This window comes from Somniosus microcephalus, chromosome 8, assembly GCF_052327205.1.
Source record: "Somniosus microcephalus isolate GS21.2 chromosome 8, FLI_Smic_1.0, whole genome shotgun sequence".
NCBI lineage: Eukaryota > Metazoa > Chordata > Chondrichthyes > Squaliformes > Somniosidae > Somniosus > Somniosus microcephalus.
The window spans coordinates 211,211,444-211,232,826 of record NC_140994.1 but is presented as its reverse complement, the minus strand read 5'-3'; the positions used below and the strand labels follow the sequence as shown (position 1 = coordinate 211,232,826).

General features: G+C 45.7%; 1 protein-coding gene across 2 annotated transcripts in view; it reads left to right on the top strand.

The window, feature by feature from the left end:
- The window catches only part of jade2 (jade family PHD finger 2), a 216,362-nt gene extending 207,840 nt beyond the window's left edge, over window positions 1-8,522 (top strand). For both annotated transcript variants that reach the window (XM_085995671.1, XM_085995673.1), the window contains exon 15: window positions 5-8,522. Coding sequence is in view for 1 of the 2 variants with exons in the window: in XM_085995673.1 (XP_085851799.1) it covers window positions 5-40 (36 nt within the window). In the remaining variant the exon portion in view is untranslated. The remainder of the gene's footprint in view (window positions 1-4) is intronic.
- Window positions 8,523-21,383: the final 12,861 nt, after the last annotated feature.

Genomic DNA, 21,383 nt, shown 5'->3' with positions numbered 1-21,383 from the left:
ACAGAAGGCTTTTGTGACAGGAACTTCCTGTCAACAATAGGAAGTGCTTACAAGAAGAACTTCCTGACAACATCTGGGACTTTCTGAAAACTCACAGGACGTTTTGTTAACCAGAGGTATCTAATCCAAAGTTGCAGCACTACTGGTCAATAAGAAACCACTATGACTGAGCCCTAATCTTGAGGTGTGGTTGCTTGTGGTTTTTAGCACCAGCAGCCTTGTAGAACTGGCCACAACGTAGAACATGACCATGATGAATAATTGAGTTCCTCAGTGATTAAAACTTCAACAGACTCCATTAAAATGCACAATATAGAATTTGCTCACAGTCCATTTTGATGCACTAGATCTCAAGTTAAATAAGTTCGATATATTCACAAGGGCAGCAAAACTACTTTTTCCATTTTTGTATTCACTGGCAGTGGCAGTAATAAATACTTCTGGGTCAGATCTGCTGTGGCTTAGGGCTGATTCTGGGTTTCACAGCATTGTGCTGTATTGAAACCTTGAACAGCGTCTCAAGTAAACCACACCTGCTGCACCAATTAACATAACTGGTCTAAAATGGTCTTAATCCTGGGCCTGTTTCAAAACGCATTGCCGTGAAACTCGCCAGTTAAAAATAAAACTTATAATTGAGAAATGATAAAACAGGGTTCATTGATTTAACTGTTTATGTTAAACTAGAGTTGTTATTTCTTGCCTTGAAGTAAACTGTCAACAGATGTTGACTCCTTTGCATTGTCTAAAATGTTTAGCATTGCTGTCACGTGGGTCAGTACGTTGGATAGCTACATTACAGTCACACCTGGAGCTGGGTTCTCTCTAAAATAATTGGGATGCCTTTGTAAACTGCCGCCAGCACCTCTCCCTGGACATGGATATCTTGAAAAAAACATGTAAATTACATGTATGAGTACTTGTTCTGTTTAAGAGGTTTCTTGTTTGGAAAACTGAAGATGTCTGCACCTGTATTGTGCCACAAGAGGTGCCAGATGTGAGTAGAGATGGAGTAAAACTGGAAGAACCACTACCGTCCATAACAAGGAAGCATCATTCTCCCACTTTTGCTTCTCTCTGGGCATCCCATTTACTTTAGGGGATCCCTATGTAATTGTAGTGTGATGTTGTCAAGGCTACCGGTGTCCCCACAAATACGCTTCTGTACCAATAACAATACTTCAACAAAGTACAAAAAAAGGTCATTTATATACATCATCTGAAGTTTACCATTCCAGCTTATTATGAGCTATATTGATGTTCTACGGCTCAGGAACATTTGATTCATGTGTGAAAATGACACCAAATAAATGAAAGTTGAAATAGGCAGCACAAGATGTTGGATCCTCCAGCAATTGACCAATGCCAGGACTGTTGTATGAGTATATTTAAACCAATACCAGAGTCTTTGGCCATTTAATATATCTGAATTGATACTAGTGCCCTTGAACATGGGTACCTCATGGGCCTTCGAATGGGTCAGTTCGTAAATTCATTGCATGGTGTAGTATTGAACCACACAGACCAGGAAAGTTACAGGTTTAATTCCCTGGTTTGTGCTGATCTCAGCCAGAGTAGCAGCAGAAGTTTTTGCAATTGGCCTTTGTGTCTCTGAGCTACGGAGAGAGGAAAAAAATCAGTCCGAGTTGTCATTCCTGTTTGGTGTCTAATGGGTGTAAAGATTGAGTGAGGTTAGGACTCAGCAGTTAAGCCTATTCTTGTCAAATTGCCGTAGTACTCGCTGTCTAAGCTCACATATGAGGATTGGCCACTTGGGCGTGGTACGGTGTCCGGCAAGTGATCCCCAGTACGAGTCACTGCCTTCAGGAGAGGAGGGGAAGAAAATTGGGGGAAAGGGGCATCAGTAAAAGTGTCAGTGTCCTTCATGGATATCACTAGTTTAAAAAAAGTCTGACTGTTCCTGTACTTTGTTGCTGATTATGCGTTACTTTAAAGAGATACTTTACTATGACATAAAGTGGCAGAAAATTAGCTAGTGCATGTACTGTACTGCTGCAGAGTTTCAGGTATTGGTTGTAGGTAATATTCACAGAATCACAGAAACCCCACAGTGCAGATAGAGGCCATTTCGGCCCATCGAGCCTGCACCGACACATATCCCACCCGATCCCCGTAACCCCACGTATTTAATCCCCCTAACACTAAGGGTCAATTTTATCATAGCCAATCAACCTAACCCGCACATCTTTGGACTGTGGGAGGAAACCGGAGCACCCGGAGGAAACCCACGCAAACACGGGGAGAATGTGCAAACTCCACACAGACAGTCGCCCGAGGCCGGATTCGAACCCGGGTCCCTGGCGCTGTGAGGCAACAGTGCTAACCACTATGCCACCGTGCTGCCCATTGATTGAGAAGATTGGCATTGATTACTTCCTGTAGAGATTGGAGTCCCTTAACACCTTAAAGCACTAAGTGAGAATTCAATTGTTGTCACATTAACAATTAAATGTGTCGAGGTGCTGAAATCCCAGATTAATCCGGATGTGTTACTTCATTACGGTACCACCTGAGGCAGTCTAGAAAGAATGAGACACATAGTGAACCAGGTTCAGCAAACTGAACTCTCAAAATCAAAAGCTGGCACATTTAAAAAAAAGAGAAGTACTGGTTCAAAAGAAATGCAAATGGAAGCATCTGAAGTAGAGTCACTTCAATCCTGAAAGGGTTAGAATTGAATTCCTTACTAAGAAGTTAGAAGGAAATAGTAACACTTCTGTGAGAAGCCTGTGCTTTAGTAAAAAGGGAGGTACATGGCATTCCCTTTGTGATCTATCACCTCCCCAGCAATTCCCATGTAATGAATCATCTTGGGAATATTGGAGACATCAATCAGTAGGTATTTGTTTGCATTAGCCAGTAGTCAATAATGCCTTTAAAACATAGAAAATATATGTGATCCATGTCTTTCAAAAAAGTCATTAGGTGAAGCCATCACTGAAGTAAAAGTCCTTTTATTGTGAGCATACAAGGCCCTGTATGTTCCATCAGTCCCCAGGTGCCTGGTCTCCCTGGACTAAAGACTACTTGCAGTTGAGCGAAAAATGATCTACTCCCAGGCTTCTGCTGATGTTGCTCTGAGCTCACCACAAGGGGATGCATGAAAATGACCCAGGCATGACTGGCCCTCTGTTTTTCTCGCTTCTCCTCTTCTGGGGAGGCCATTGGCCACCTCCCCACGGCTGTGATATTCAATGTAGAAGCAACCATTTCTGTATTCCTCGCTGTCATAGAATTGTGCACTGCTCTTCTAATGCATTCATGTACCTAAAACGGTTGTTTTTGCATTTACTAATACCTAGCCATTGTGTAACATGTCATTAGAAACTGGAGTTTGTTAGAGTGAAATCTCGGTCTGTAAAATGTGTACGGCTCACTTTAACTTGATATGCACACAGCTGAATTAATTACCAGTTAACCTATCAAAATTACAATTACTTTCTTTTTCGTGTCTCAGTCAGTGTTGCTCATGTCTCACTCTCAATCTCATTATCCCATGCAATGATTTGCCCTCCCAACCGCTGCAGTCTAAAACTGACAGTGGAGATCACATGGCTACGCAGTTAAAACCAAAAGAACAGTTGAGAGGGAGAAAAAGCATGGCAATTGTGTTCTGAAAATCACAGGCTGATCTAAACTCTTGTGGAGCACAAGTGCGCCAACTGTTAAATTACTTGTCAAGCCTTAGTGGAGCTTTACGGATTCCTGCTTGTCCCAGTAGTTTTCACCCTGGATCTTTTCACCCACAAAGCCCTGCAACATGAGTAAAACAGCCGAAATGTGTCCGAGTTAAATGCTATTTATTGGTACATTTTTGTTGGTAAAGTTTATATCCTTTCAGATTTCTTGATGTACATCTGTTTCCATTTATCTGCCATTTGTTCAGTGCCTTCCTCTCAGCTAAATAACTGTTCACACCTAGGATAAAAATTGTGTTTATTACCAAGACTAATATAAGATTCTAATCAACTTGACACTTCAGGTATGGTTTAAACGATCTATGTGTATTACGGCTGTTCTATCCTTTTTGTAAGTCTAGACATGGGTATGATTCCAAACCACAGGCTTTGAGTTTGTCATTTAAAAAACAAATTGGGGAGGAGAAAGGGTGCAACTGCTGTAAGATCTAGTGTAGAAGTCACGCATCCATATTTATTTAGGAAGTAAAATTGGTGAAATGTATACAGTTACTGAAAACAAATCAGGTGGGAAGACCTTCTTTAGTCAAAGAGTGATTCATGTTTTGTTAATCTCTTGTTCAGGATAGGAGAAACAAAAATATACAACTGATGTAATGGGAGAGTTAAGGTGGTAGAAAGGTGAGCTGAATGGCCTTTTCTTCTTCTGCTTCTTATCAAGGTTTTTCTTTTTGGAAATCCTACCCCAGGGTTTTAAAAATGCAGAAATCCAGTTTATAGTGCCATTTGATGAGGACAAAATTAGGGACTGTTTTTGGAGTAAATACCTCAACATTTCTTTCTTGCAATCTAGTATACTGTATTCGCTGCTCACGATGCGGTCTCCTCTACATTGGGGAGACCAAACGCAGATTGGGTGACCGCTTTGCGGAACACCTCCGTTCAGTCCGTAAGGGTGACCCCGAGCTTCCGGTCGCCTGTCATTTTATTTCACCGCCCCATTCTCACTCAGACCTCACCGTCCTTGGCCTCTTGCATTGTTCCACGGAAGCTCAACGTAAACTCGAGGAACAGCACCTCATCTTCCGATTAGGCACTTTGCAGCCTTCCGGACTCAATATCAAGTTCAACAATTTCAGATCATAACCTCAGCCCCTATTACATTTTTACTTATATTTTTTTTCCACCCCTTTATTTTGGGTCTTCCCTTCCCCCCCCCCTTTCCTTTTTTTTCTCTCTCCCACATGGCAGCTGTCTCTCATCCTGCCAGTACACTTCACACCTAATCTGAGCTGTCTTTTGTCTCCACTGTCCTATTACCATCTCGTCTGGTTTTGAATACTTCTTTACTTCTTTTGTTCTATCGTAGCCCTGCCTTCGATCTATTTTATTTCCTTTCCAGTTTTGAAAAAGGGTTCACCCGAAACGTCAACTCTAATTTCTCTCCACGGATGTTGCCTGGCCTGCGGAGTTTTTCCAGCATTTTCTGTTGTTATTTCGGATTTCCAGCATCTGCAGTATTTTGCTATCGTTTCTTTAAAATTTGTCTAGCATAAACATTCAAGATCTTCCTAAGATGCTTATTTACAAATACATTGTATGATTTATCAAAACAGCTTGTGAAGGTGGCTTTTATAAATTGCAAAGCCATATTTTATTATAACTGCATTAACACCCACCCACAGTTAGGCCCCTGTGAATGTTGCAGGCAGACCATATTCTCATAAGTAATGTGGAACGACACAAGTGGATCACAATAATGAGAAATACATAATTCAAAGCTGCCGCATATGTATAGACACCATTAACTGTAAAGAAGTGTATATGCCCTTTCTCTGCCTCCGCCTTTCCCATGCAACCTCTGTGTTCTAAAACTAGCAGTGGCGCTCATGACTATATACTTAAAAACAAACATATAAATAATGGAAAAAGCCCAAATCCTAATATTTAAAAAGGAAAATGGATGATAGGTATTGCAAACCAAATGTAGATTACTCACTGCTTGTGAAGGGAGAGTGTTCATCCAGATCAAACCGGCATAAACCATGGTGAGAGGGAAAGTGTGGGGGCAGCTTTATGTTCCAGATAGATGCTTCACCAGGGAGTGAAAATGCACCAACAGACATGCCCAGTGCACTATCATGTATCTCCTTGTGGATTGGCACTGGTAACAGCCTAGGAGTTAGATGCCTGTCAGATTGTTTGTTTGGGGAATTGCCTATATTGGGTGGGGGGAGGGCGGGGGACAAAGAGAGGGAAAATAAACATTTTAAGAGAAGAAAATGAGGGAACTCGGAGTACAGTCAGTTTGCACACTGTCTTCATGTCTGGGACCTGAGTTTGGATTGATGGAATGATAGCCTTTTCTCTCTGCTGCCTGTAAGGGCCTAAGTGAAATTAGCTTTGGCAATCTCAACTTAGTTCTAAGTGGGTGCAGATGCACAAAGCAAAACTAACCTTAATTTGACACAAAATTTGCAATCTTCCTGACAATCATACTGGTGTGGGAAATGGAAAAGCCACACTTGTGCAGTGGTAGGCTCCTTTCTAAGGTTGGGAGAGAGCTTTACATTACAGTTAACTTATCCTGTATCTAACCTGGGAGCAACTAAATTGTCAAAAATTGGAAAATATTTCAGGCTTATATATTAATAATAAAGAGATCGCCAAAAAAGTGAACTTTTTTTCTGAATATGGTACTATAGAGGTCAGAAATACATTCTCAAAAATATCTTCACACTGGACTGCCATGAATCATACTGGCGTGTACTTTATGGTTTCTGAAACTTTTTTTTCTGCAAAAAGGTGATAATGTTCCCTCCAAGCACCTGTAGTGTGATTTACTCCAGCCTGGTCACTTCATCCCATCCTGATGTGGCTGTTAGATTCCTAATGTGTTTTCCTGGAATGGCATGACCTGTATGCATTACTATCACATCTAGCTGAGATGTAGGCACTCTTTGCTATTTCTCAAGATCTTGAGGTGTAGAGAGGGAATGCTGTGTTTAGAAAAACAGTCAGTTTAATAAGAGTCTCTGCAGTGCACAGAATGATGAACATGCAAGAGTGAGTTAGAGAGTGGACTCTAATCAAGGGGTTTGGATAGTTTCTGTGGAGAATGAGGAATTCTGGGAGCAAGTTGTGACCAATAATCTAATTGTGTGGTTCAGATAGTTTGTGTGTGTGTGTAATGACAGATATCTAGGACTGCGTTACAGACCGGAATTTAATTCAGAGATTCCTGTTGGTTTGCATGTGTAATAACAGGCATTCAGGAGTGTATCACAGGCTCAGGAGTTTGTAAATAAGCTTGAGCAATGTACAACCGTCACCCGACTCTCTCGATTAGACTCTAGCCTTGAAGTTGCTCCCTATCTGTTACTTTTTAATGATATGTGCTGTTTTACTTTTAGGAGATGATTTTATTCATGAACTTTATTTTTGAACAGGCAGTCTGAGTGCAGACATGATCTGCCAGTGCATCATTGATGTCAGATGGTGTTTGCAACTCGGGATTACTGATTGTGAAGGTATCACTGCCTTTTTATTGAGAAATAACTTGCAACTAAGAAATTCTAAGACCAGTATAATAAATATAAAAAGGAAAGGATACAACAATGCTTAATCAAGAAAGGGTAGCCCGTGTGTCTAACGTGGTGATTATTTGATATAATTTCCCAGTTATAGGATATGTAGACTAGTACAAATATTTCACACTTGATCATTGATTTGGAGTCATTACACAAGCCTATTGAATGGTCAGCTCATGGCCAATACTAACATACTGAAGAAACTGAAAATTACAAGAGTTTCAGAAAGGAAATTCTGAATCAGTTTCTTGAATGGAGTCAGATTTAGACTCTGTAGATTACCTGTGCTTGCAACATTAATGTAAAAGACATATAGATTCGGTAATGTAGTGTAAACAGAGATATAGACAACATTAAGAAAAAAAGTTTTCCATATTCAGGTTTTGTTAGACTGTAGCAACAGTATGTACCATAGGAACTCCAGACCTTACTGAACACACTGCCTTTTACCAGTGCTTGTTTCAATGTGCTTAAATAGTTACAATATATCCACATACGCTGTTTGCTGATACTGTATTCCAATCCTAGACCATACTGCCTGCTGAGTAGTTTCTTCCGTCATATGTACTCATTACAGAAAACGCAAAAGAAAGGAATCTTGTCTGTTGTCCAAGTTAAGTTGCTGTCTGCGCTGTATGTAAAATAGTAAAACTCAGTGTGAGCTCCTGGAGGTCACACAATTATGGCAAGCAGGAGGCCTTGTGTGTCTTTTGTTTCAAGGAAAAGCGATGTGCCATTTGTTAATAATAAAGAGAATAATGGAGATGATATATATAAAGAAGAAATGCTATTTTAAATTATTTTTGGCTTTTTTTTTGCAATATTTATTTTCTTGTATTAGAGTACTTATAAATCCTTTGTAGAGAAGAAATGTATTTTCCATTAGTGCAAAAGAAATCGTATAAACTGCAGACCTATTAATCTTTTGTACATTTTCCATGTCAGCGACCTTTAAAGCAATATGATGTACCAGAAGTTGTGTACTTTGTGTAATTGCATTGCTGTTGGTGTCGACTTGGAATCGCTAAGTTCTCTAATTGTTCCATTTTGGATCTCAATTGGAGCAAAGTTGCACTTCAGAGTCCTGAGAGAGCGAGACCCTCTACAGAGACGCAGAAAGAACTTCTACAGAGAGAGAGAGAGAGAGAGACTCTGTACAGAGAGGGACCCTGTACACAAAGAGAAAGAAATCGCTGATTACTGCGTTTGATAACTTGGCATTTGTCAGTTCATTGGCAGCATACAATCAATAAAGCAGTGTTTTACAAGTAAACAGTTGTCTTTCCTTTCTTTCCACCCACTTCTTTCCCTCCTTCTCCTGAAGCCAATGAGTCATGCTGAAGTCTAATTGTACATGTACCAGAAACTCACCCAAGAAGGTGGTCTTCAGCTGTGAGGTGAGACATTGAGTGGTGGCCTCAGCCAGTTCAGCCCTGGCCCCAATCAGCACCCATGTGTATGTACTTTCCAGCAAGAGTCAATGAATAACAAAGATTGAACCTGTAACCTTCCTGATCAGTATGGCCCAGTATCATACCACATGTTGCCCTGATATTCACTGAGCTTTGGGGAGCCTTGTTCTATAATTGATGAATGATTTAATAAAATGTCTTTATAGTGGTGTGATGGTAATGACCTGTGCTTTGTGATGGAATGGTAGAAAGTATCTGCACCTGCACCTTCCACATGAATGTGTTGCCAAGTTGTGCAGTTTGGAAGAGAGAGGCCTAGAAATTGGTTAAGGCCTGAAAATGGGCGCGGGGATCGCGATGCACAATCAATCTGTGCCTGTTTGGAGGACTGTAGGCAACACGCAAACTTTGAGCTGCCTGCTGATTAGCATGATTGTAGCGTTCAGCCCAGCGCTGAATGCACTGCTGAGTGGCTGAACGTTCAGCAGAGGGCCCAGGTTTGTGCAAGGCTAGCTTCAATTAAAGCCAGCCTGCACTCATAGTCATACAGCACAGAAAGAGGCCCTTCGGCCCATCATGTCTGCGCCGGCCATCAAGCCCTGTCTATTCTAATCCCATTTTCCAGCACTTGGTCCGTAGCCTTGTATGCTATGGCGTTTCAAGTGCTCATCTAAATGCTTTTTGAATGTTGTGAGGGTTCCTGCCTCTACCACCCTTTCAGGCAGTGAGTTCCAGATTCCAACCACCCTCTGGGTGAAAAAGTTTTTCCTCAAATCCCCTCTAAACCTCCTGCCCCTTACCTTGAAACTATGCCCCTGACCCCTCTACTAAGGGGAAAAGTTCCTTTCTATCTACCCTATCTATGCCTCTCATAATTTTGTACACCTCAATCAGGTCCCCCCTCAGCCTTCTCTGCGCTAAGGAAAACAACCCCAGCCTGTCCAGTCTCTCTTCATAGCTGAAACGCTCCAGCCCAGGTAACATCCTGGTGAATCTCCTCTGCACTCTCGCCAATGCAATCACATCCATCCTATAATGTGGCGACCAGAACTGCACACAGTATTCCAGCTGTGGCCTAACTAGCGTTTTGTACCGCTCCATCATAACCTCCCTGCTCTTGCCTTCATTAGCCAAGGCATAGAATACAAGTATCCCATATGCCTTCCTAACCACCTTATCTACCTGTCCTGCTGCCTTCAGGGATCTATGTACATGCACACCAAGGTTCCTCTGTCCTTCCTAGGGTCCTGCCATTCATTGTGTATTCCCTTGCCTTGTTAATCCTCCCAAAATGCATCACCTCACACTTTTCAGGGTTAAATTCCATTTGCCACTGTTCTGCCCATCTGACCAACCTGTCTATATCGTCCTGTAGCCTGAGGCTTCCCTCCTTGCTATTTACCACTCCACCAATGTTTGTGTCATCTATGAACTTACTGATCATACCTCCTACATTCATATCTAAATCATTAATGTACACTACAAACAGCATGGGACCCAGCACCGACCCCTGCGGTACACCACTGGACACAGGCTTCCAGTCACAAAAACAACCTTCGACCATCACCCTTTGCCTCCTGCCAATAAGCCAATTTTGGATCCAATGTGCCAAATTGCCCTGGATCCCGTGGGCTCTTACCTTCTTGACCAGTCTCCCATGCGGGTCTTTGTCAAAAGCCTTACTGAAGTCCATGTAGACTACATCAACTGCACTACCCTCATCCACACACCTCGTCACCCCCGCAAAAAATTCAATCAAATTGGTTAGATATGATCTCCCCCTGACAAAACTATGCTGACTATCCTTGATTAATCCTTGCCTCTCCAAATGGAGACTAACTCTGTTCCTCAGAATTTTTTCCAATAATTTCCCTACCACTGATGTTAGGCTTGCTGGCCTGTAATTCCCTGGTTTATCCCTACTACCCTTCTTGAATAATGGTACTATGTTAGCTGTCCTCCAGACCTCTGGCACCTCCTCTGTGGCCAGAGAGTTTCTGAAAATTTGTGTCAGAGCCCCTGCAATCTCCTCCCTTGCCCCACACAGCAGCCTGGGACACATCTTGTCTGGGCCTGGGGATTTATCCACTTTTAAGCCCGCTAAAACCGCTAGTACCTCCTCCCTCTCAATGCTAATTTGTTCAAGTATATGCTACTTAAAGGCAGTCGGCACCTCTTAAAGGAGAGGTGTCTTATGGCTGAAACAGGTGATTGAAGTGGCTGGGAAGACAGTGGACAACAAAGTTGTAATGATGGCACAACGGGAGAGAGCATGCACTGAGGTTCTCCGCTACAGCCCTGGAGACCTTAGTCCAGGAGGTCAACTCCAGGAGAGAGGTCCTCTTTCTACAGGAGGCCCTCCACAGACGAGTGCAGTGGGAGCAGATAGCCACTGTAGTAAACGCCAGCAGTGTAGCCCTGAGGACCTGGACTCAGTGCAGGAAGAAGTTCAATGACCTCACACGAGTGGTCAAGGTCAGTGAATTCATCTTCAAATCCCATAACCCACCATCTGCACCACTAGCCTCACACAATGTTCAATGCACCACATCCCCATCACTCACCTACCAATAATCTCTACCAAACATGACTCACAATTCATAGCTTCACCTCACCTGCACATGCTTAACACTGCTGCAGGCTTCACACCCACATCTCATAGCTTGAACACAGTCAGCTATTCAACCATGACAGCCACATCACCCAAACATATTACACCACAGTCACTGACATACTTCCCTTTCTCTCAGGAAAAGGTGGTGCATAAACGGTGGGGGACATGCTTGCCTACATGACCTGACTCCCATGGATGAGATGGTGCTGGCCATTCTTGGCAGAGGCATAGCTGAGCACGGGGCTCAAAGAATACAAGATGTCGGTATTCTTATACGTTATCCTTCTCACATCCCACTTCCCCCTCTTCACAATCTTTTCTGATTTAAAAGCTGCACATGGCGTAAGCATGCACCTCTTGCTTAACCCCCCACTCTCCTCACCACAACCCTACCCCTGTGCTTTTCTCATTTCAGGCAGCCAAGAAATCCAGCCTGCCCAGCCAGTGCTTCAACAAGAAGAGGGAGAGGAGAGTGAAGAAGAAATACCGTCATTCGGTTTCACATTCCCAGCTACCAGCTCAGACACTGACACTCTGTGTACTTTAGAGGATAGGTTAGATGCGGGATCTGCCCCTGGTGAGACATTGGGCATGAGTGGGCTGCAGCCAGAGCAGGGGGAAAGGGTAGTGCAGGTGCCAGCTCCTGGGAGGGCGAAGTCACACACGTGTTCTGCGAAGGACTGAGATGAAGACTTCGATGGGGCGGCCTACAGAAGAACGCTGATGGGTATGCACAATGAAATGCTTGGTGCTTTGGCAGGCCTCCCAGAAAGCCTGAATGCAATGTCAAGGAGCATGGGGGAGTCCAGCACCAACCTTGCACAGGGCTTTGGAGCCCATCCTTTCCAGCGTGGAAGGAGTGGGCAGATCCATTAACACACTTGTGGACCTAACCACCGCACCTGATGGCCAAAGTATCAGCTTCCATTGCTGCACAAGCAGAAGTCACCAATGTCTGAGTGCTGCAATGGAAGCTCAGACTGAAGTCAGGCAAGCTCTGCTTGCTGCCACACAAGCACAGACTGCTGCCATCATGGCTGGGTTTACTAGTGTTGAAAAGGGACTTACAGGGTGTCACAGCAGTCCCAGCAGTCTGTACTCCAGCAGATTACTAGGATTGCTGAGGTGCTGCCCGGGGGCATGGCAATGGATCCTAGGAGGCCAAGCCTGCTATCCTCTATCTGGATGACCGCATTCGTACTCCCACCACTGCCAGTACTCCGCCAGTGCCCTTGCTACTGCCTGTCAGCCAGCCAGCTCAGACTGCTGCCGCCCATGCTGAGGTGGTGCAGTCCACTTAAATTCAGCAGCCTTCCACCAGACATGCTGCAGCCATGCATAGGAGCACTAGGATAGGCAAAGGCACACACAAGACAGTCACTGAGGGAATGGACAAGGGTGATTAGTTGATTTTTTGATGCAATATTGGATAGATGTATAAAGTTGGATTGAAATGTTTGCTTTTTGGTGGCTTTTATTTTAGCATTGTGGCCAAAAGGACACTGATGGTCAGTAACAGAGGGAAGGTAAGATGTGGAACTACTGTTAAATGGGGAATTTGGGTTGCGTTCAATGCTACCCGTGGATGATTCGACCCTGGATGATTCGATCCTGGATATCCCAGCTAGAAATTGGCTGCCTGAGTTGCCTCCTTCCTTCCTCTTCCTTCTCCTGCTTCCTCCTCCTCTTGCACTTCCTCCTCCTCCTCCTGCTCCTGCTCCTGCTCCTGCGCTGGTGGCCCTATCCCTGGTGGCAAGGGCTGTGCCCTCATGATGGCCAAGTTGTGCAGGATACAGCAGACCACCATGAATCGGGAGACATGCTCCAGTGAATATAGTAGGCCTCCTCCAGAGCGGTCCAGGCAGCAGAACCGTTGCTTCAGCACCCCAATGGTCGTCTGTATGATGTTTTGTGTGGCAGCATAGCTCTCGTTGTACGCATACTGGCCACGTGTGGTTGGATTACGGAGCGGCATCATGAGCCAGGTGTTCAGGGATAGCCCTTGTCGTCCAGTAGCCACCCTCTGGTTTATCCTGGTGGCTCGAAGATTGAGGGAACAGCGGACTGGTGCAGAATAAAAGCATCATGATTGCTGCCAGGATACTGGACATTCACCATCATGATGTGCTGAGCATGGTTGCACACCATGCACATGGTTGCATATTCAACAAGTGGAAACCTTTGCGGTTGCAGTACATCCCAGCATTTAGAAGCGGTGCCCGCAAAGCCATGTGCGTGCAGTTGATGGTACCCTGCACCATGGGGAAGTCCGCTATCCTGGCAAGGCCACCTTGCATGCTCTAGCTGCTTCTCTCTGGTCAGAGAGAAGACAATGAAGTCCCCTCTCCTGGCATAAAGAGCTTCTGTCAACTCTCATGCAGCAGTGGACGATGAAGGTTATTCACTTTGGTAGGAAGACAGAGTATTTTTTAAATGGTGAGAAACTATTAAATGTTGGTGTTCAGAGAGATTTAGGTGTCCTCGTACAGGAAACACAGAAAGTTAGCATGCAGGGACAGCAAGCAATTAGGAAGGCAAATAGCATGTTGGCCTTTACTGCGAGGGGGTTGGAGTACAAGAGTGAGGAAATCTTACTACAATTGTACAGGGCTTTGGTGAGACCGCACCTGGAGTGCTGTGCACAGTTTTGGTCTCTTTATCTGAGGAAGGAAGAACTTGCCTTAGAGGCGGTGCAACAAAGGTTTACCAGATTGTTCCCTGGGATGAGAGGGTTGTCCTATGAGGAGAGATTGAGTAGATTGGGCCTATACTCTCTGGAGTTTAGAAGAATGAGAGGTGATCTCATTGAAATATATACGTTTCTGAGGGGGATTGACAGAGCAGATGCTGAGAGGATGTTTCTCCTGGCTGGAGAGTCTAGAACTAGGGGGCATAATCTCAGGATAAGGGGTCGGCCATTTAAGAGTGAGCGGAGGATGAATTTCTTCACTCAGAGGGATGTGAATCTTTGGAATTCTCTACCTCAAAGGGCTGAGGATGCTAAGTCGTTGAGTATATTCAAGGCTGAGAGCGATAGATTTTTGGACTTAAGGGGAATCAAGGGATATGTGGATTGGGCAGGAAAGTGGAATTTAGGTCGAAGATCAGCCATGATCTTATTGAATGGCGGAGCAGGCTCAAAGGGCCATATGGCCTACTCTTGCTCCTAATTCTTATGTTCTTATGAACTGCGAGATGTTACAGATGTCGCCTGCTCCAGCCTGGAAGGATCCCAAAGTGAAGAAATTCAGGGCCACGCTCACCTTCACAGCCAATGGCAACATTGTCCTTGCCCTGGAGTGAGGCTGCAGGTCTGGTTGCAAGAAGAGGCAGAGTTCTGTGAGCACCTCTTTCATAAAGTGCAGATGCCTCACACACTGTTTCTGGCTCAAGCTGAGGTAAAGCCTCCTGCTGAGAGCCCTTTCCCCCCTCCTCCTCCTAAAGCACCCATGACTAGGAGCAAATGGTCTGACCAGAACCCTCGAAGTCGGAACCAAGGCCTCCTCCACTTGCAGCACCACTCCCTGTCACCTCACCAACTTCAAGCAACTCTAGAAAGCTACAAGCACTTCCACAAACTTACGTAGAGCCAGTAAAAATCAAAAAACAAGTTACCTGAAAGTTAGTGATGATCCCTTTAAATGTCGCTGGTGGAGAGTCCTTCCTGCTGCTGAATGTATGTTCAGCTGTATGAGATTAAGAGACGGCGTTAGCTCCAACGATGATGAGGAAAATGGCAGCGCTGGCGTCAAATCAGCGCTGCATGCTGATTGATGTCACAATCTGCCTGCTTACCATTCTTCCAGCGCATGCTCCTAACGGTTGCCCTATCGCCCTCACCAAGATGGTGTGCGGCACGGCCCACACCAGAAGTGAGCGCACGCTGCTCGAATGCCATTTTGGACCCAATTCGGCACCAGTAGCGCCCAACCAATGGGTGCTACGCAAACAAATTTTTAGCCCGGAAAGTGGAGGTGAGAGACTTTCTCACAGGGAAAGATGGAAAATTGAAAGAGTTATCCTGACTGCTCATGCACACCTTCTGGCAGCCAGCTTCAGAGCAGAATTGGCAGAAAGGAGGTCAGTCAGGACAAACTCCTGGCTGCTGCCTTGGCCAGGGATTGAATGCAACATGGAAAACTGATTTAGGAGTAAAAAGATAGAAATAACAACTTACACTTAAAGACTGAAAGAGTGGTCAAATAGATTGATTTTGAGGGCTTTTAAGAATGAGGAATGATATAGCAAGGTGGAAAATTTTAGGAAAAGAATTCCAAAGTGAAATGGTGCAATGATTGAAGGCCTCCATCAAGGTGGAATGGAGGGAGTGGGATTGGCCAGTGTCAGAAGAGCAGAGTGTGAATGGGGCTGTTGGCCTGGACAAGCTGTATAGGTAGTGTGGGATGACATTTTAGATCTTGAAATCTCTATGCCAGGGGTTAGGGCATTAGTGGAGGTCATTGCAGCCATGGGTCATAGGTAAGTTGAACTTAGGATAGGATAGAAGCAACAAAATCTTGGACAAGTTAGAGTGTCTGTAAGGTGGAGCTGTGGAGGCCAGCAAGCAGAATGTTGGAGAATTCAAGCCCAGAGGTGATGCAGGCGTGAATGAGAGTTTCAGTGGTTGTGAGAGTAGACAGACAGCGATAGGTGAAAATAGAATGTCTTGATGATGGATAAAATGTGGGATTTCAAGCATGGCTCAGGGTTAAGCAAGACACTGAGGTTGCACTCTGTCAGATTGTAGAGTTTCTGGGTGAGCCATAAAAGTATGTCTTCAGTGTTAAGATGGAAGATGTTGCTCATCCACAGCTTGATGTATCTTTACCTCTCCCCTCCTCTCATTGATACAGATCAAGGTGCTGGCCATCCTCAGTTAACTTACCCAAATGGCCATTATTCATGTGTGAGCCCTGATGATGAGTATCAGCAGGTTATTCAACTCTAGGACCAATGCCAAACTCAAGTCATGTCCTCACTAAAAGTCAACATATGCACTTTCAGGAAGGGGTCACTGGTTATCAATCAGGAGCAAGAACTGTCTGATTTTCCTTCTCCCAAACTCAGCTGTGCTCAGTTCAGCACAGACCAAGGATTTAACCTGGGACCTTCCTGCTCAATGTGGCTTAGCTACTTACCAGTTGAAGTCACTGAGCCACTGGGGAGCAGAAAATAATTTTAGAAACAATGACTACGAGCCTCAATTTTAAAATAGCTCAATACATTGGATCTTTCCTGCTGCCAAGTTACTAGAAGGGATGATACCATCCGCTTCTTTTGTAATTATTAGCCTGGCAGAGCCCACTGTTAGTACCGGCAATATTAAGAGGCGTAGGAAAGGAAGTTGGAGAAGGATATATTGAGAGAGTGGTTAGCAAAGCATATGGGATCTTGGGCTTCATAAATAGAGGAATTGAGTGCAAAAGTAGAGAAGTTATGCTGAACCTTTATAAAGCGCTGGTTAGGCCACAGCTGCAGTATTACGTCCAGTTCTGGTCACCACACTTTAGGAAGGATGTAAAGGCACTTGAGAGGGTGCAGAGGAGATTTACCAGAATGGTTCCGGGGATGGGGGATCTTAGCTACAAGGACAGGTTGGAGAAGCTGGATTTGTTTTCATTAGAGCAAAGGAGGTTGAGGGGTGATTTGATAGAGGTGTACAAGATTATGATGGGTTTGGATAGGCTAGACGGGAAAAGGCTGTTCCCACTAGTTGATGGTACAAGGACTAGGGGACACAGATTTAATGTTTTGGGCAAGAGATACAGGGGGGAGGTGAGGAAAAACTTTTTTACGCAGCGAGTGGTGATGACCTGGAATTAGTTGCTGACGGAAGTAGTGGAAATGTAAACACTCGGGTCGATTTTAATGTGCCGTGAGGCGGGCTTTTAGGCGTGCGGGGGGCTAAAATCCCAAATTCAGGGGTCCTGACACCATCCCGCCCAAAACCCGCCTCCATGCAAGTTTCAAAGGAGGCGGGTACCCGCCCCGCACTGGGACCCACCGACCCGAGGCGGGAAGGGATTAGTGCCAATTAACTGCCTGTTAACAGGTAGTTAACAAGCAGTTTTTAGCCTAATCCCTATTTTGAAGGTTGTCGTGTGGGATTCCCGACGGCTCCAAACCACGCCAAGTTAGAGGAGTCGGGCCGTCGGGTTGAAGAACTTGGAGGGGTCGAGATGTCGGTGTTCAGGTGAGTGATGGGTGCATGAGTGCAAAGGTAAGTGTGTTTGGTGTGTCTAAAGTGTGTAAAGATGTTTAAATTACCTGTACTTACCTTTACAGCCTTCCTTCCTCTAGGTTTCGGGAGTCCATCATTCAGCCGGCACAGAAAGCAGAATGGCCGCGAGCTGTCAAAAGTGACAGCCTTCAGCTTTCAGTGCCGGTGAGATTTCTAACTGAGTCTGCGTAGAAGGACTCAGGTTAGAAGTAAGACTGTCAGTGTTTGACAGCTTCAAACAGCTGTGAAACACTGATATTTCATCTGTCAAGACGTGTTGACAGATGAAATTTCAGTGTGATGTCACCTGTTGCTGGGTGGCCCTTAATTGGCCTGCTGAGCCCGCTGGGCGGGCTCAACAAAGTCAATCAAGTGAAAATCGCGTGGATTGGCCACATCTCAATGGAGACGGGACTACAACCCGAAAGTTGTAGTCCCGCCTCCTTCCCAACTTCTAAATGAAAATCTAGCCCTCAATGTTTTCAAGGGGAGACTGGATAGGCATTTGAGGGAAATAAACTTGCAGGGCTACGGGGATAGAGCGGGGGAATGGAACTGACTGGATTGCTCTACAGAGAGCCAGCATGGACTCGATGGGCCGAATGGCCTCCTTCTGTGCCGTTATGACTCTATGGGCTCGATTTTGCCATTGGGGCAGGCTGGGGGTGTGTCAAGTGTTTTTCGAGTCCTGAACCCGGCTCCAGTGTGATGTGGGAAAAAAGTGCGATTTTCCCCTAATTGGGCACTTGATTTCCAGCGTGTGGGAACCCCTGGCCCAATTAGTCTTTCCATCCTGAAAGTCGCCTCTGATGACGTCATCAATGCTGCTGGATTTAAGGCCTGCAAGCAGCCTTGCTTCTTCTGGAGACTGCAAACTTTATGCCCATTGCTGTGATCGCTTCATTCAGCAACTATGTCCAACAGTAGGCCAAAGTGTGCCCCACGGTTCAATGACAGCATCCTGCAAGCTCTGGTGGAGGGAGCAACAGCAAATCGGGAGGTACTCTTCCCTTCCTCAGGGAGGAGGAATCCTCCCCAGCAGACTAAAGCTGTGTGGATGCAAGTGGCCCAGGAGGTCAACTCTATGTCTATGTGCTGCAGGACCTGGCTGCAGTGCAGGAAGAGGTTTCATGACCTTCTCCACACAGGAAAAGTGAGTATGACTTTCCCATCACCCTCAATCTGATCCCCATCGCCTCTCCTCACCAGCACTCTGCTTTGCCAACCTCTTCCTCCACATCCCACTTGACACTTACATCCCTGCACCATTACCCATTCCCTCTCTCTCTATGGTCACATTCACTTAACTATTCGACCATGCAGCCCTCACACTCCCTATCACTGTGATGCAATGACAACTTACACCACACAGGGAGGGCCCTTTGTCTCCTTCTAAGCATCTATATTATGGAATCTCTACACTCCCTCCTTCATTCTCACTCAAACTCCACTTGTGTCTCTCATTGCAGGAAAAGAGAGCTCACAATAAGAGGGAAAGAGCAAGGACAGGGGGAGGGCCACCCTCAGTAGCCCAGCTCACCACCTCAGAGGAGGCGGCCCTGGAAATTGCCGGGATTGAGGAGGATTCCCAAGTGGGGGACGGAGAGGCAGGTGCATCACAGCAAGCTGGTGACAGAATAGTTTGGCATCTCTCTCATTGACATTGCATGAGTCACTGATAATGAATCTGATGCTCTAACAGATTGACTTATGATCATCTGCACTATTAAATGTACATGTAACCTTGACCTCACATCTCTAACTCTTTCCTTTACTCCCCCACAGGACCATCGACAGCCCCGTCCCCGCTGTCCAGGAGGAAGAGCCTGAGCTTCCAGTCTCCTCAGAGGAAGCTGCAACCTCTGAGGGCGCTGCGTCAGCAGAATTAAGCGCACACATCACCAGCGCAGACACTCACACCTCGGTGGGACCTTTGGGACATAGAGTAGAGTTGTCACCTGGTGTATCACAACTCACAAATGAGCATCAGCAGATGGTGGAGACAGGGACAGCAGTGGAGAGTCCTCGTCGGAGGGCGCAGGACGCTCCCAGCTCAGCTCCGCATGTCGACCCTATGCCTCCGGGTCCATCCAGAAGGAGAGCGGTGCTGGAACTCCAGGAACAGGTGCAGGAGTCTCTGGCAGGTTTTGCCTCCCGGGTCGCTGCAAGTGTGGAGGAGTCCATCGCTAACATGAGCAGAGCCTTTGTGGAGGCGTTGACGCATGAACGCATCACCACGGAAAGGATGGCAACCTCTGTGGAAAGGATGGCTACCATCATGGTAAGTCTGGCTACCATAGAGGAGAGGATGGCTACGGTAGAGGAGAGGATGGCTATGTCCATGGAGGAGTTTAGTCACCAGGGTATGGAGAACATGGTAATCGTTCAGAATAGACTGACATCTCTTGAGGAGCGATGGTCAGCTATTAAGCAAACAAACCAGACCGTCATACAAGTTCTCGGGAGTAGGACTTCCAGTACAGAAACGGGTCCTCATGGCCCCCCTGAAGTGCAGCAAGGTGCTGTCAAGCCATTTGCTAGCTCTGAAGTGGGGCTGACCCATGAGAGGGATGTTGGTGGCAGACAACAAGTAAGTGGGGGCTCCTCTCCAAACGCTCACACGACCATGCCACTGCAAAGCCCTCAGTCAGAGCCTCACCAGAGTCCCCACCCAGCTGAGATTGGCGTCTCAACCCCTGCACAGCCACAGGAGCAGCAGACTGTTGCCGAGCCCTCACAGGTTTGCAACCCCAGAGGATGCCTGCCAAAGGTGTCGAGGCAGGAGCAGCAAGAAAGTGAGCAAGGGGCTTCCACATATGTTGAAGCCACAGGGGAAGCACCACGTAGGAGCACGCGTAAGAGGAACATACTGCACACATAGTCACAAGGTTAGTCACTTGGGTGTAATGTTATGTTTAATTTTGAAAAACCATCAGTTGGTTATTGTCATTAAAAATTCTGATGGCAAACTGTTGCAGTTGTGGCGTGTGTTATTTCACTAATGGGACTTCCACATTGAGGGCTTAGGATGACTTGCAATTGTCAGTATGGTGGTCAGAGTGATAGGAATCCACAGGTTCTTGGCCATTGTCAATGGTCTGATAAGAATGTGCAAGGCAAAAGTGTTTGATTGTGCAGGCTAAGCAAATCTGGCCAAGATGAGTGCGTGCCTTGCATCCCGGGCAGCAATGTGCTCGCATGCTGTTGCCGCTGGTTGATGCGCCTCTGCAAGCTGGTCATTGTCGCTCTCCTCCTCCTCCTTATCTGAGGAGGCTATGTGATGAGCCACTTGTTCCTCAGGTATTTGCAAGCCACGATGCTGTGCCATGTTGTGAAGTGCACAGCAAACCACGACGATTTTGGAGACCCTGGCTGCTGAGTACTGCAGGGCTCCACCTGATCTATCAAGGCATCTGAAGCGCATCTTCAGCAAGTTGATGGTTTGTTCCATTATGGATCTGGTGGAAATGTGGCTGGAATTGTAGTGCTCCTCAGCTTCAGTGGATGGGCTCCTCAACGGCGTCATTAGCCATGTCTTCAGGGAATAGCCCTTGTCTCCTAGTAGCCTTCCGAAAAGTTGGTCTGGTGGACTGAAGAGCGGAGGCACACTAGACTGGTGCAGGATGAAGGAGTCATGGCAACTGCCAGGGTACTTGGCACAAACATGCAAAATTTCCTTCTTGTGGTCTGTGGTGATTATTCCTTGTTTAGTAAAAGTATTGTGATTGGTTGTTTGTTAACTGCCTTGGGATATATGTTGTAATCTCATTGGTAGTTGATGATCACATGATGTGTTGTGGCCACCTTAAATTCAGTTCTTTTCCAGCTTTGGTTGGGACTGGATGTGGGAAGATGTGCTGCAGATTTTAAAGTTAATAAAGTCTAGCT